The following is a 14,928-nucleotide window of genomic DNA, read 5'->3' on the forward strand; positions in this document are numbered from 1 at the left end:
AATAGAGTACACGGAAAGAAAATTATGGAAAGTTTTCCTATGCATTATGGGAATGATTCCCATAATGGTATAGGAACTATTCCTATAATATTATGGGAACTATTCCGATAATGTTATGGGAACCATCCCTATAATATCATAAAATTTTTTTTTTGCCCAATAGTGTAGAAATTTCCCAAAATTTGAATTTTCTTGAATGTTTTGTGCTGACAAAAAATTCTTGTTAAAAATTTTAATGTTTTTTTGCCAAATACGATTTTTTTTTTCAATGTTTGAATTTTTGTTTTTATGTTTAATGATATTTCTGTGTATTGTAGAAGTGATTACCACACTTCTTTAAAATAATTTTTTCATGATAATATGGGAACCATTCCCATAATATTATGGGAATGGTTCCTATAAAAGTATGGGAACTATTCCCATAATATTATGGGAATGATTCCCATAATGGTGTAGGAACTATTCCAATTGCATTATGGGAATTATTCCCATAATATTATGGGAATGGTTCCTATAATGTATGGGAATGGTTCCTATAAATTATAGGAACCATTCCCATAAATTATAGGAATGATTCCCATAATATTATAGAAAGTATTCCTATAAATTATAGGAACCATTCCAATAAATTATAGGAATGATTCCCATAATATTATAGAAAGTATTCCTATAAATTATAGGAACCATTCCAATAAATTATAGGAATGATTCCCATAATATTATAGAAAGTATTCCTATAAATTATAGGAACCATTCCTATAGTGTTATGGGTATCATTACCATAATTATAGGAACTATTCCTATAATTATGGGAAACATTCCTATAATTATAGGAACCGCTCCCATAATTTATGGTCGTAATTCCTATGATGGTATAGGAAAAAATTTCACAAAATTATGGGAACCGCCGCCATAATTTTCTTTCCGTGTAGAGGTACCGTTTTAGGGGCAGTTCTGGACACTTGAAAAATTTATTTATAATTTATCATCTATTAAAATAAAGTATCAAATGGCCAAAACTAGAACAGTGCCGACAAATGATACTTCTACCCTAGAAAGAACAACATTATAATAATGATCTATATACATTTAGACATATAGCGCTTTTTCATATAAATATCTATTGTAAGCTCCGAATCTTTATAAAATTAATCTCAGATCCTAGCTCACTCCATCAAATGAATCCCCCAAATATATACCTAATGCAAAGTACTCTCGGATAAAAAATATAAACCGTAGAGTCTCAGAAAAAAATCACTCTATCAAATGACAGATTCGATAAATAATTCCGTCGTAGAAATCCACAAAGCAATTAAGCATCCATTAGTTTTTCATCAATTCATTAATTATTTGTTCTCTTAAAAGTAAAAAAATATATTCCGACATCTCAACATGGACAATACATAAAATATAACTATTTAGCCGCTGGATTATCGGGAAACATTTTTATTCATATTTTATCCAGAGCTTGAAGATTTAAAAAACAAATCCATGAATCTGAGAATTGTAAAAAAAAGCTTGAATGACCATTCGCGAATTATTAATCCGATTAGTCAAAAAAAGGTTATTTAGTCTTTTTAAATTATCGAATAAATCTCTTGGGGTGTGCACAAGCTTCTCTTCTGTCAATCCTCCTCTCATCGCGTCTTTATTACATATATATGTATGTTTAACGGAATTAACAGAAGCGGTTTATTAAAATCTCTCTCAATTACAATTGACGTACGTAACAGTTTACTATGATCATTATTGTCATCATCTTAGAATTTAAAAAAAAAGTACTTACCCTTAACGGCATTCAATTTATTTCCAACCATCTGCTTTGCCACAAAAGCCGCCATTTTTTCTTCTTTTTATACTTTTTCTTGTTAACTTGTTAAAAACTTATTTATTTAATAGTTAACACCCCGTGTTACCTGAAATCATAAATTTTAACAATAATTAGTCATTTTATTTTTATTTTTAATATTCATTTTATTAATATATAACCCTGATTAAACAACTGAATTCGATCGAATTGAACAGAATTAAATTTTTAATTCTTTTTAATTCAGTTAAATTCTGTTAATTCGGTACCTAACTTAAAAATGAATTCTGTCTAATTCGGCAGGAAAACCAGAATTTATCCAAATTAAAACGAATTTGAATAATTCTATTCGGTTTAATTCTGATTAATTCGAAAAAAATTCTCCAATTTCTGGTTCTGAATCCGAATTAAACTGAATTAAAACGAATTTGAAATTTTTGAATCGGTTTTATTCTGTTTAATTCAAATTCAAATTTTCAATTCAGTTGAATTCTGTTTCGCAGAATTTGACAGAATTGAACAGAATTAAATTTTTAATTCTTTTTAATTCAGATAAATTCTGTTAATTCGGTACCTAACTTAAAAATGAATTCTGTCTAATTCGGCAGAAAAACCAGAATTTGTCCAAATTAAAACGAATTTGAATAATTCTATTCGGTTTAATTCTGATTAATTAGAAAATAATTCTCCAATTTCTGGTTCTGAATCCGAATTAAACTGAATTAAAACAAATTTGAAATTTTTAAATCGGTTTTATTCTGTTTAATTAAAATTCAAATTTTCAATTCATTTGAATTCTGTTTTGCAGAATTCGACAGAATATAACAGAATTAAAATTTTTAATTCGCTCGAATTCAGTTGTTTAATCAGGGAAGATATCTTTCTTGAAATTTTAATCTCACTTTCATTTCTTGTGAAAAATGAATCATATATGGCCAATTTTAATATCTGAAGCATATATTGAGAATATCTGGTGATAAATGACTCATTTTTATCGAATTTTTTATACTGTTATCTATAGTAATGTGTGCTGATAAATTTTTTATGTTAAAAATACCGAAAAATTGTCATAGTACACAAGGATCCAATAGTACGGAAAAAGTTTCTCAACAAAGAAATAAAATATAAAGAAAGAGGATTGACAAACAAAGTCATTGGGGAAAAATTCTCAGTGGGATTGGATGTCAGAGAAAGAAAAAAAAATACCAGAAAAAAAAACCATACTATTGGATATAGAAACAAGAGAAATACAGAATGTTAGAGATCGATAAAGAAACTATATAAACCAAAGAGTCTCAAGTCCAAGCTAAATCATATATATATATATATATATAAAAAGAGAGAACTATATTGACGCCAGAGTTTCCACTTTCTAACATTAAGACGTCGCGACATCCAAGATATATATATATATATGGTTATCAGTGAAAGCTTGATTTTCCAACACAACGTATGTCAACATCAACCCCTATTTTCTCTCTCTTGCAGCTTCAATACTCTCTAGCCCATTTAGACCCTTGAGTAATCAAGCACTAACCAAAGGGAAAATTGTTAAAATTGCCTATCTTTCTCTTTATTATTATTTTTATTTTTTTCCACTAGGCATTTATTTATTTTGTTCTACTACGGGCGATCGGTAATCAACGATCGATATAACATTTTTTTCGCATGCTTTCATAAACGAGAATATTAAAGCTTATGCTTCATATAGAACTAAATATCCTAGTAGCTATATACATACATAAACTTTTTTTTATATATTTGTGGATGTGTAAAGTATAAGTATATGTGTAGTGGGTATATCTAATAATATCGAGAAAATCGATACGGCTTTATACTTGCTATTCACGTTATTGTGTGCGGTAAATTTTAACCTCGAGTTTAATATTTTATTAATTTTTTTTTATTTATCTATCTATTTTTTTATCTCTAAATATAGAGCACAAAATATCATATTTTTACTTAAGATATTTTTATTACTTTTTTTATAGACCCAAGATATTGAATTTTTCAGCATCAAATTTTCAGGTTCAATAAAATTCTTACAATTTGAATTTTTCATGTCGTGGAATTATTAAAATTTTTTATTGCGACCATTAAAAATTTTGAGTTACTCTAGGGGAGAGTGAGGCAAAACGGACACCATTTTTTGACAAGAAAATTTTTCCGGATCAAAAAAATTCATGTAGAATTTTATGGGAATTTCTAGAAATCTATATAGGAACCCATGGGGATTTCGCACAGGAAACTTTGCGTACTTAGATTCCCGTACAAAAAAAACATATGCACGGAAAAAAATTAATCGTGAATGCAACATGATGCAGTCTTGGTAAATAAACATGATGAAATCATGTTGCATTCACATGATTTGTCATGTTTCGGCTACATGATAATCATGTTGCGGTAACATGAGAAAAATCATGTTGCATTCACATGATTTGTCATGTTGCATTCACATGATAATCATGTTGCGGTAACATGAGAAAATCATGTAAATGCAACATGATTTGTCATGTTTCGGCTACATGACAATATGTGACAACAACATGATTTTCATGTAGCCGAAACATGACAAATCATGTGAATGCAACATGATTTTCTCATGTTACCACAACATGATTATCATGTAGCCGAAACATGACAAATCATGTGAATGCAACATGATTTTCTCATGTTACCGCAACATGATTATCATGTTACCGCAACATGATTATCATGTTACCGCAACATGATTATCATGTAGCCGAAACATGACAAATCATGTGAATGCAACATGATTTCATCATGTTTATTTACCAAGACTGCATCATGTTACATTCACGATTAATTTTTTTCCGTGTGGATCTAGGATGCTGTGGATTTCTATAGGAAACCATATGGTCATCCACCCGAAAACGATATGTGTAAATCTTAGGTGGATTTTTTTGATAGGGTATTTGTAGTATAAAAAAAATGAAAAATAGCTGATTGATAAGTGACTTTGATTGTTCATTAGATGTAGATAACCTTTCGATTAAACTATATAAAGTTAATAAACTAAAGTTTGTTTTCGTCCAATGAACAAACTTATAACTTATAACTTGTAAGTTTGTGATGAAATTATTAGTTTCGAAACTGTCATCGTATCAAAGGTACATAAACAAGGCAAAGACGAATATGATGATGAACGGGGTTAAAAGTAAAGAATTATCAATTAAATTCACTTTATCATGCTATTAAATTAGTATCATAAATTTCATTTCAATTAACTCTATATTGTCTGATACAATATAGCGACATCTGTTCCTAAAGATATATATATATATAGATATAGATGTAAAAATAGTAGTTAGAAATTAGTGTATTTGACACTTGAGTGTTATCTAATATGATAACATTCTGTTGGCTGACATCAAAAGCTGTCAAGAGTATTCCGGAGATATATAATATTATATGTAAACGTTGGGTTGCTAACATAGAGAATAGGTTATGTAAAACGTTTCTTTGTCTATTGTCTAGTTAATTAAATGGATAAAGTAGCATTCTGTTACTTCAGACATTTTGTCTTTCTGACAGTGGAATATGAACATATTATTTTTCCTTTGTGTTAATTTTTAACATTATCCATTTTATGTCTCGGCTCTATTTCATTTTATTCAATTTTACTCATTTACAAACAATGTGTTGGTAAACATTGTTTCATATGTATTTCGAGACATGTTAACGGTAAAAATAGAAAATAGTTTCGGATTAAACCAATAAACAGAAGTTTGTTTGACATAAAACGCTCATTTTTTTTTTTTTATTTCAGTTTGTATGCAAACAAAGTATTGATTGATTTCAAATCGAAATGTTTCATTAAATTTTATTACAAACTTTTTTAGATACAGTTCAACTGTAAATTATTTTTATTCATTCGCATTCACGATCTTACTGAAATCTTACGCAAGTCTGGTCATTAGTGATCTAGTCTACGTCTTCATTGGCTAAATCTTGCTGCAGACACGGGAAGAGTTAAAAATCTTGTGCAAGATTTGCCAAAGACTGTTATTTTGTATCTAAAAAATTGTGTGAGCCAACACACAGCTCGTTGATGAAATTCCTTACATATTTCTTGAGCAAAACCCGCGACAGAAATTCAAAGAAGAAATGTCTTTCATAAATTTCTGCAGCAAGTTTTGCCCAAGAAATGTGTAAGGAAGTTTATCAACAATCCATGTGTAAGATTTCTGCAACATTGTTTCGTACAATATCATGTCTTGCAGAAATCTTGCATTAATATCTTGTGCCAAACAGGTAAAAGACCAGACATAACCTTTTTTGAATGAAAATCAATATTTAACATAATTCTAAACCTCATTGTCCTTGACGGTAATAATGAAACTAATTGTTTAAGCAATATATTAATTATACACGATTAATAATTAACATGACGAATTTGATAATACACAATATAGCCAACGTGTTAATAATATTCCTGACAACGTACAAGAGAATTAATATTTCTATTAATTAATTCAAATTTGCATTGTGCAAATACTGGTACCCTCCAAGTCCAGCCTCAGTGTTTGCTCTTTAAACAATACATTTAAATACCAAATCAATTATTCCCAGTGATAATTCAAGAATTCATTATTAGCATAAACAATTCTTACCAACAATTGACCATACGGTTAAAATGTTTCAAAATTTTATTGTCCAAAGACTAGCAACGCTCTATTGTAAATAAATGAGGATACTAATTCACTATTAGAGTCTAAAAGTAGAAGAAAATGGAACTTTTTCCTATTGTTGAAGAATTAGGGTCTTCAATTTAAACTTATGTTAAAAAAACGATAAATAAATATTGGTAATTTAAATTCATGTCCGAAGCTTTGTTAGCAGCAGCTAGCATCTCTTTAATTAAATCGAGCTTTGTATTCTTCGAAAAATTTAATCAACGACTTTGTTTGCCTGCAGAACAAACTATTTAAATAAAAACATTTCGTTAATATATTCCAGCTTCGTTAGTAACTGCGGTATCTTTTTTATTAAATCCAACTTTGTATTCATCGAAAAAATAAATCAATTTCAATGTATTGTTTGTTTGCAAAACAATATATTTATGTCGACGGACATGGTTCACCATGTATAGAAAATTTCCACATAGAAATCCAGATAATACCCACTCTCTTAAAATGAACCAGTGAAATTTCACTGATTCTCCAGTGAAATCCACTGGTTCAACCAGTGAATTGAGCGATCACTGATTCAACCAGTGAAATCCACTGATTCACCAGTGAAATCCACTAGTTGAACCAGTGAATTAAGCGATCACTGATTCAACTAGTGAAATCCACTGGTTCAACCAGTGAATTGAGCGATCACTGATTCAACCAGTGAAATCCACTGGTTCAATCAGTGAATTGAGCGATCACTGATTCAACTAGTGAAATCCACTGGTTCAACCAGTGAATTGAGCGATCACTGATTCAACCAGTGAAATCCACTGATTCACCAGTGAAATCCACTGGTTGAACCAGTGAATTACGCGATCACTGATTCTCCAGTGAAATCCACTGGTTCAACCAGTGAATTGAGCGATCACTGATTCAACCAGTGAAATCCACTGATTCAACCAGTGGACTAAGATGATCGCTTGGCTCACTGGTTGAACCAGTGATACGCCGGTGTACTACATAAATATAAACAAAATAGTTTAGATTAATTTTATTTTATTATAAACGTTTATTTAAAAACAAAGTGAACTAAAAAAATCTTAATAACAATTATATTTAATTAAAAGTTACTTAGTAATAAAATACATAATATTGATTAGGATTTATAAAAATTTAATTTGTTTCTATGTTCAATGGGCTTTTTATATTGTTTAATTTAAAATTGTCATTCATTTTTGAGGTTAGCTCCAAGCTATTGAAATTACTCCAAAGTTATTTATTTTTAAACTCTGTAAAAATTGTGTCATAATTATTATTGTTATATAAAAGTTAGTTGAAATATCACATGAAGATAATCAATAAATATTATTCACTTATTGACACAATAAAACACTTAAATATACTCATGTACAGAATGCTGCTGTACCCGCGCGCTTACATATTTTTAGTTCACTGGTTGAAACCAGTGAGCGTGGCGTTCACTGATTCAACCAGTGAACTTTTAGTCACTGGTTAAGTCAGTGAATTTCACTGATTGAATCAGTGAAATTTCACTGGTTCACTTTAAGAGAGAATACTTTCCTACATGGATTCCTATATGAATTTTTGAGACAATATTTTCTTAAGCCTGATTGTTTCTCAGTTAAAACAATAAAGTCTTTGACTTAATAAAATATTAAGTGTAAGATCTGATGGTTGTATCTCATACCCTAACCCTACTTGCCGTAGTTTGTTTGCAATAAATATGACCAAGTGGTAATATACCGTTAGCCTAGTGTGTAATATTGCGAGAACTCAAGTTTGTACGCTCGTGTGAAGAACTAGATACGCTTGTATGCACTAAGGCTTTGTATGAACATGCATGAATGCCTCTACTGCTTTTTATCACATACACATACATATACATATACATATATATATATATATATATATATATATATGTATACTTATTCTCCCTTAGACCTCCCACTTTACGCTCGCTCCTACTACTTACCCCTATCCCTCACCCTCACCACCCACATAAACCCATATGTCTCGTAAAAAAAAAAATTACGCCATTTTTTTTTCTTATTTTTTATCCTCAAGATTAAATGTATTCATAATTCATAACGAGATTTTTGCATATTAAGCTTACATTTTTTTAGTAAGATTTTTTTCATCCTCTGTTTTACGGTACTTTAAAGATTGTTTGACGATAGCCCATCCAAAAGTCACCGAACATAAAAAAAAAACTTTTATTATAAAACTTTTTTTATTCCATTTCTCACTCGTTTTTTCCCATGCCCTTTAAAACAAAAAACTTTGAATATATTTCTTGTACTTTTTATTTTGTCAATCGCTTAAAAGTCATCTCTCTTCTTATTTTCTTCATTAAAAATTAAAAAAAAATTAATTGAAATAAAAAAAAAGTTTTAATAAATAAATTATAATTTTAATAGCTTCGATCTATACTCTTATCTAATAGAGACCTGAGACATAACTTCATTAACTGTAGTCACCAATTCAATTAAAAATCCATCAACATTTTCTTTACAATCGATTATTAATTTTTTAGTTTTTTTTAAATTAAATGATAAATAAATATTGATCGTTCAAAAAAAATTATCAGGTCAAATCATGTACATACATATATAAAAATACATATATATATATATATTTTTTTTTGGACATATATATAAAGGTACTTACCGTTATTGTTAGCAAGAAATGGCGTAACAGACACGGGTAAAAAAAAATTTATAATAATAATTTATTAACAATAATGTAATTAAAAAAAACTTAAATAAATAATAATTATAGCGCCTTGTAAAAATAAAGGCGAAAAAAAGGGAATGAAAGTCTCGTAGCAAATAACGGTCTAGTCGTAGACTGAATCCGAGTTGAAACTGAAGAGACAAAGTGTAAAAACGGACGACAGTGGCGCCATTGCGGGCATAATCTACGACGAGTAACGCCAGTCTCGAATCGATCGCCGCCATGTTATAAAAGAAGACGAACAAGTACTCACTCGTGTTGGGGTGTAGGGGGTGTAGTAGTAGTTGTGACCGAGTAGTAGGGTTGCTTTTGGCATTAACCAATGTGCCACTAATTTTTAGGGTAGTTGTGACTACACATATATTTATCTATACATGTGTGTATAGAAGATTTAACATTTGTTTGTATGATTGTTTGGTAGGTTATATGATTTTAGGCAATGCTAGGGGGTTGTTTTAGGGATGTGTGTGTGCGCCAGTGTGCGTCAGTGTGCGCTAAGGGAGCCGTGGGGTAGCCGGAAGAAGACCAAGCGACGAAAGAGGGTGAGTATACTGAGTATGGGTATGTGAGGGTGAGATAGAATTCGAGCTTGACGACTCGACTTTAGCTTCGGTTTCTGTTCGCTGAGGGCGGGGCAACCCCTTGTGCATTGCTCTTTTTATCAAGTCGATGTCTTACTTTCCAATATCCTTCTCTTTATTTTTAAACTCTACTGACTCTAGTTGCAGTTCCGCGGAACTTGTTCATGCTTTTTTATTCTCTCATGATCAAGTAGTACTTGGATTCTGACTTAAACCCTTGATGATAATTGTTTTTGTACGAAATTTGACTTTTTTTCTATTCCTGAGAGATTTTATTTTTTTGAGAGTTTTTCGATTATTTATTTTTATTAGTTTTCTTTTTGATTTGTTGAATATCATTATTTTTTCTAAGAGTTTTATATTTATTGCCCTATTAAATCCCCGTAGTAATTAAACTTTATTTTTTTGCTATTAATTACTTTTCTTAAAAAGTATTGTTTTATTAGATATTATTTAATGATTAATTGAGTTATCGATATTTACATTGAGATATTAATTGATATTTTACCATCACATATTTATATAAATATATGTGTATCAAATGGATAATTATTCGAGTCAGATATAATTGTAAAGAGTGCGAATTTCCACTTTCTTGTGGTAAAAAATTTTTTTTATACGATTTTTTATTAAATATAAGTTTTGACACATGTTCAAATTTCCCGCGAAAGTGTACTAAATTATAACCGAAGAAACCTTTACAAACCCCAAGCCGGGAATCGAACCCATGTTCTAGGGGATCAAAGTTACGAAGGGTACAGAAGCAAAAACTTTATCGTCATGATTCATCGGTTTTTTTTTTATTTTTTTTTGAGATAAAGAATGACGGGACATTTTCAAAATAATTATAGTTTTCATGTACTAGTTAATTAATTGAACAAGAATTTCCTAAAATAAAAGTGTTATCTCTAGATTACTTAGATTTGAAAAAATAAAAAATTCATTGATTATCGATTATCGGAACAGATGTCGAGGCTCTGAGGTATGGGATAGCAAGCGTTCCTGATTATTTTGAGGATAATGTTTAAGTGTGCGTGAGTAAATATTAAACCTTTCTACCACCTCAGCCAATTTACACGACTTGTGTGTTAATTACAAAAGTATCACTTAATTTGAAAAGTTTTTTTAGATCAATTGGTAAAAAATCTTGAGGCGTTTTAACAAAAAAAATTTCAAGATAAATTTCATGCCTTTTTTTAGTTCAAATGTAAAAATTGATGTGAAAAAAAGTATGTGGACATTAGGGTGGCGCAAAAAAACCGACTATTTTTTTTTGCGATCTCGCATGGAAATTTGTTGGTTTACGATGTTTTGAGAAGCCTCTCCAAAAATCAGCTCGATAAAAAATTTTCAAGAGGTCGCTCACGAATTTTGAAAATATCAAAAATGATGGAAATTCGGATTTTTATTTATAAATTGTTTTCTTTCTCGTGGCAGCAATAGTTTATATTTGTAAAATCATGACTATGCTGGAAATTTCAGCCCAAAATTTAAATATTTGAACGGCGCTCAAGAATTTTGAATATTAACTGATGATATGTAACTAATAGCTTGAATTAGTTTTTATATTTTTTTATAACTCGACTATTGTCATTTCACTTAAATATAACTTTTGCATAACCAAAAATATACAGGTCAGTCTTAAACAATAAAATTTGGCAAGTTTTGAAAAAGCGTAAAAACCTACAAATTGAATTAAAAAATAAAAAAGTATGTAATTAACTTATTATTTCTATTTCTCGGGTTATATTTTCATTCATTGTCATGCAAATTGATGGTGAAAAAATCGAGAAGCTTTATTATTAATATTTAAGGGTCGCTCAAAAACGTCCAGAAGACAGCACTCGGAAACATTCAAAATTCTTGAGCGAGGTTCAAATATTCAAATTTTGGGCTGAAATTCTCAGCGTAGTCATGATTTCACAAATATGAACTATTGCTGCCACGAGAAAGAAAAAAATTTAGAAATAAAAATCCGAATTTCGATTATTTTTGATATTTTCAAAATTCGTGAGCGACCCCTTGAAAATTTTTTATCGAGCTGATTTTTGGAGAGGCTTCTCAAAACATCGTAAACCAACAAATTTTCATGCGAGATCGAAAAAAAAAAATAGTCGGTTTTTTTGCGCCACCCTAGTGGACATGTAGAAATTTTTTTTGAAATATTGCGATTCGAAAAATAAAAAAAATTACGGGTCTATATACTTTTAGAAAATTTTTTCTAGCCCAAAACTAGTTTCTCATTTTGCTCGACTTTCCCTCGAAAAAAAAAAGTGAAATAAATTACTGGCATTTATTAATGAAAGATTTTAATGAATAATTTATTAGAGTGAATTGTATATATTTGAGTGATGTATGATAGACTTTGGGGATACTGCTGCTGCTGCTGCTGCTGAATTATTGTTGATATTATTATTATTATTATCATCAGATGGTATTATTTTGATTATTTTTATATATTGTATGAGAATAAGAATAAGTGTTAGGGACGAGCGAGACTGAAGTGAGGGACGTGTGGTTGAGGATCGAGGACACGGTGAGGAAGGAAGTAAAGTAAAGATTCGTGTAAGCAACCTAGAGCACTACTCCATCAACAGCTAAGTATTATTATACTGTGACCGTAATAAGCGTGATAAGCATACATAGTACAGACTTGAGTGGTTTTAGATTTAAGTAAAAAAAAAATATTAAAAAAATACAATAAAATAGAATTGTTATTATTTTTATAGGTAATAGGAGGAAGTGTTTATTGGTCGATTGGTCGTGGATGGTTAGATGATTGGGTGGATGGAGGAAGTATGGAAGGATGGATGAAAAAGTGAAGCTAAGAGTTTGAGGATGTCGAGAGGAATAAAATATTATTTTTTTTTTTAATATTTTTTATTGGGGAGATTAGTCGAGTTCTGCGGGAATTAATTCCCATGATATGTTATTGATGAGATGGTTTTTCGAAGGAAAATAAAACTCGTTTAGTTTGATGAAATGAACAGATAAAAAAATTAGCAGAGAAGAGAAAAAAATTGAGTTCAACTAAATATTTGCTTAGCTAAAGAAAAATTATGGAGAAAGAATTTTTGGTAACCCGTAAAATTTAACCTGTTAGAAATAACTCCACATAATATAAACGTTTTTTGTTCATTACGATGCCCCCTAGTAGAAAAAGCGCCTCAAAGCCCTGAGAAAAATTTATTTTTTGAATCTAGACCCATATCACGATAAGTGAGGATGTCATTGTCCATGGGTTTTTTTGGACGTAGTCCTGTAACTTCCTGTAATCCTGTTGGGAATAAGTCCGCATAGTATAAACATTTTCTGTTCATTACGATGTTGCCTAGTAGAAAAAACGCCTTAAAGTCCTGAGAAAAATTTATTTTTTGAATTTAGATCCATATCAGGATACATTAGGATAAATTAGGATGACACTTTCCATGCCTTTCGACGAAGAGTGGCCCGTAACTTTGCTCCTGTTGGGAATAACCCATCACAATATAAACGTTTTTTGTTCATTATGATGTCTTCGAGTAGGAGACACCTTAAAAAGTCCTAGGAGAACATTTGTTTTTCAGTAATTGACATCGGGCAGATACGGTCAGATGACACTCTCTATAGCTTTTTATGGAGAGTGGCCCGTAACTTTGCTCCTGTTGGGAATAACCCATCACAATATAAACGTTTTTTGTTCGTTATGGTGTCCTCTAGTAGGAGAAACTCAAAAAAGTCGCGAGAAAAATTTACTTTTCGAGTCCAGGTCCATATTAGGATAAATGAAGATAAATCAGGATAAATGAAGATGCTTTTCTATGAAGAGTAGCCCGTAACTTTTTCCATGTTTGGAATAACTCGGCACAATATAAACGTTTTTTGTTCATTACGATGCCCCCTAGTAGAAAAAGCGCCTAAAAGTCCTGAGAAAAATTTATTTTTTGAATCTAGACCCATATTAGGATAAATTAGGATGACACTTTCCATGCTTTTCGACGAAGAGTGGCCCGTAACTTTGCTCCTGTTGGGAATAACCCATCACAATATAAACGTTTTTCATTCATTATGATGGCCTCTAGTAGGAGAAGCCCAAAAAAGTCTTGAGAAAAATTTATTTTCCGAGTTCAGACCTATATGAGAGTGGGTGCAGATGGCTGTAGATGATTTTCCATGAAGAGTGGCCCGTAACTTTGCTGCTGTTGGGAATAAGTCTGCATAATATAAACATTTTCTGTTCATTACGATGTTGCCTAGTCGAAAAAATGCCTTAAAGTCCTGAGAAAAATTTATTTTTTGAATCTAGACCCATATCAGCATTATTGAGGATGTTACTGTCCGTGGGTTTTTTGGACGTAGTCCTGTAACTTTGCTGCTGTTGGGAATACCTGCGCATAATATGAACGTTTTTTGTTGATGACGATGTCCTCTAGTAGAAATCGTCAGAAAGTCCTGAGAGTAATTTTTTTTTTGTCATCTCTTGGCAACAGGCACAACAGGACACTGGTTATTTTTTAATTCTATTGACCACAATAAATCCGATATTGAAATGCTTTCATAGCCGTTTTAAATCCCGGCTGCACTCAATCAAAAATATTTTTTAGCCTCAATACCTGACTGTGTTTACAAACAATATTTCCAAACATTTTTTTAATGCCACTCAACTAACCCAGATCTCATCATAAGCCTCTGGCACAAGAATCATACCCACGGACAATGTAAAAAATCTAAATTAATTTCATAACATCAACCATAATCTCAATTACTAAAATCTCATTTAATAATTTGCAGCATTGAGCAACAATCTCATCACAATTTTCTCTTACATCTTTACATCACAATTACAAAAAAAAAGTTAATTATTATTCCGTCATAATAATCAACATATCCCACAACCTAAAAACAGCTAAATTGAATAATTTCAAAGCAGTTATTAATAATTGACAAAAAAATATAAAAATTAATATTAAATTTAAATAAAATAATAAGTTATTTTCTCTTATTACAAAAGTATTATATCGCGTGTTAAAAAAGGCCGTTACCCGCGGGAGTGAAAGAGTGCGGCAAGAGAAAATTTCTTTATGTAAAAAGATGTGGAGAGTAGAGAGTAGCAACAACACTGATATGCAACATATCTATATATATATATACCTCATTTCGTGATGATATA

General features: G+C 30.5%; 1 protein-coding gene across 1 annotated transcript in view; it reads right to left on the bottom strand.

Moving 5' to 3' along the window:
- LOC130678181 (complexin) overlaps positions 1-9,329 on the bottom strand; it is a 41,574-nt gene extending 32,245 nt beyond the window's left edge. The window contains exons 1-2 of the mRNA XM_057485228.1: positions 9,133-9,329; positions 1,787-1,916 (exon numbers count right to left, since the gene is read on the bottom strand). Coding sequence (XP_057341211.1) covers positions 1,787-1,841 — 55 coding nt within the window. The 5' untranslated portion in view covers positions 1,842-1,916; positions 9,133-9,329. The remainder of the gene's footprint in view (positions 1-1,786; positions 1,917-9,132) is intronic.
- Positions 9,330-14,928: the final 5,599 nt, after the last annotated feature.

This window comes from Microplitis mediator, chromosome 1, assembly GCF_029852145.1.
Source record: "Microplitis mediator isolate UGA2020A chromosome 1, iyMicMedi2.1, whole genome shotgun sequence".
NCBI lineage: Eukaryota > Metazoa > Arthropoda > Insecta > Hymenoptera > Braconidae > Microplitis > Microplitis mediator.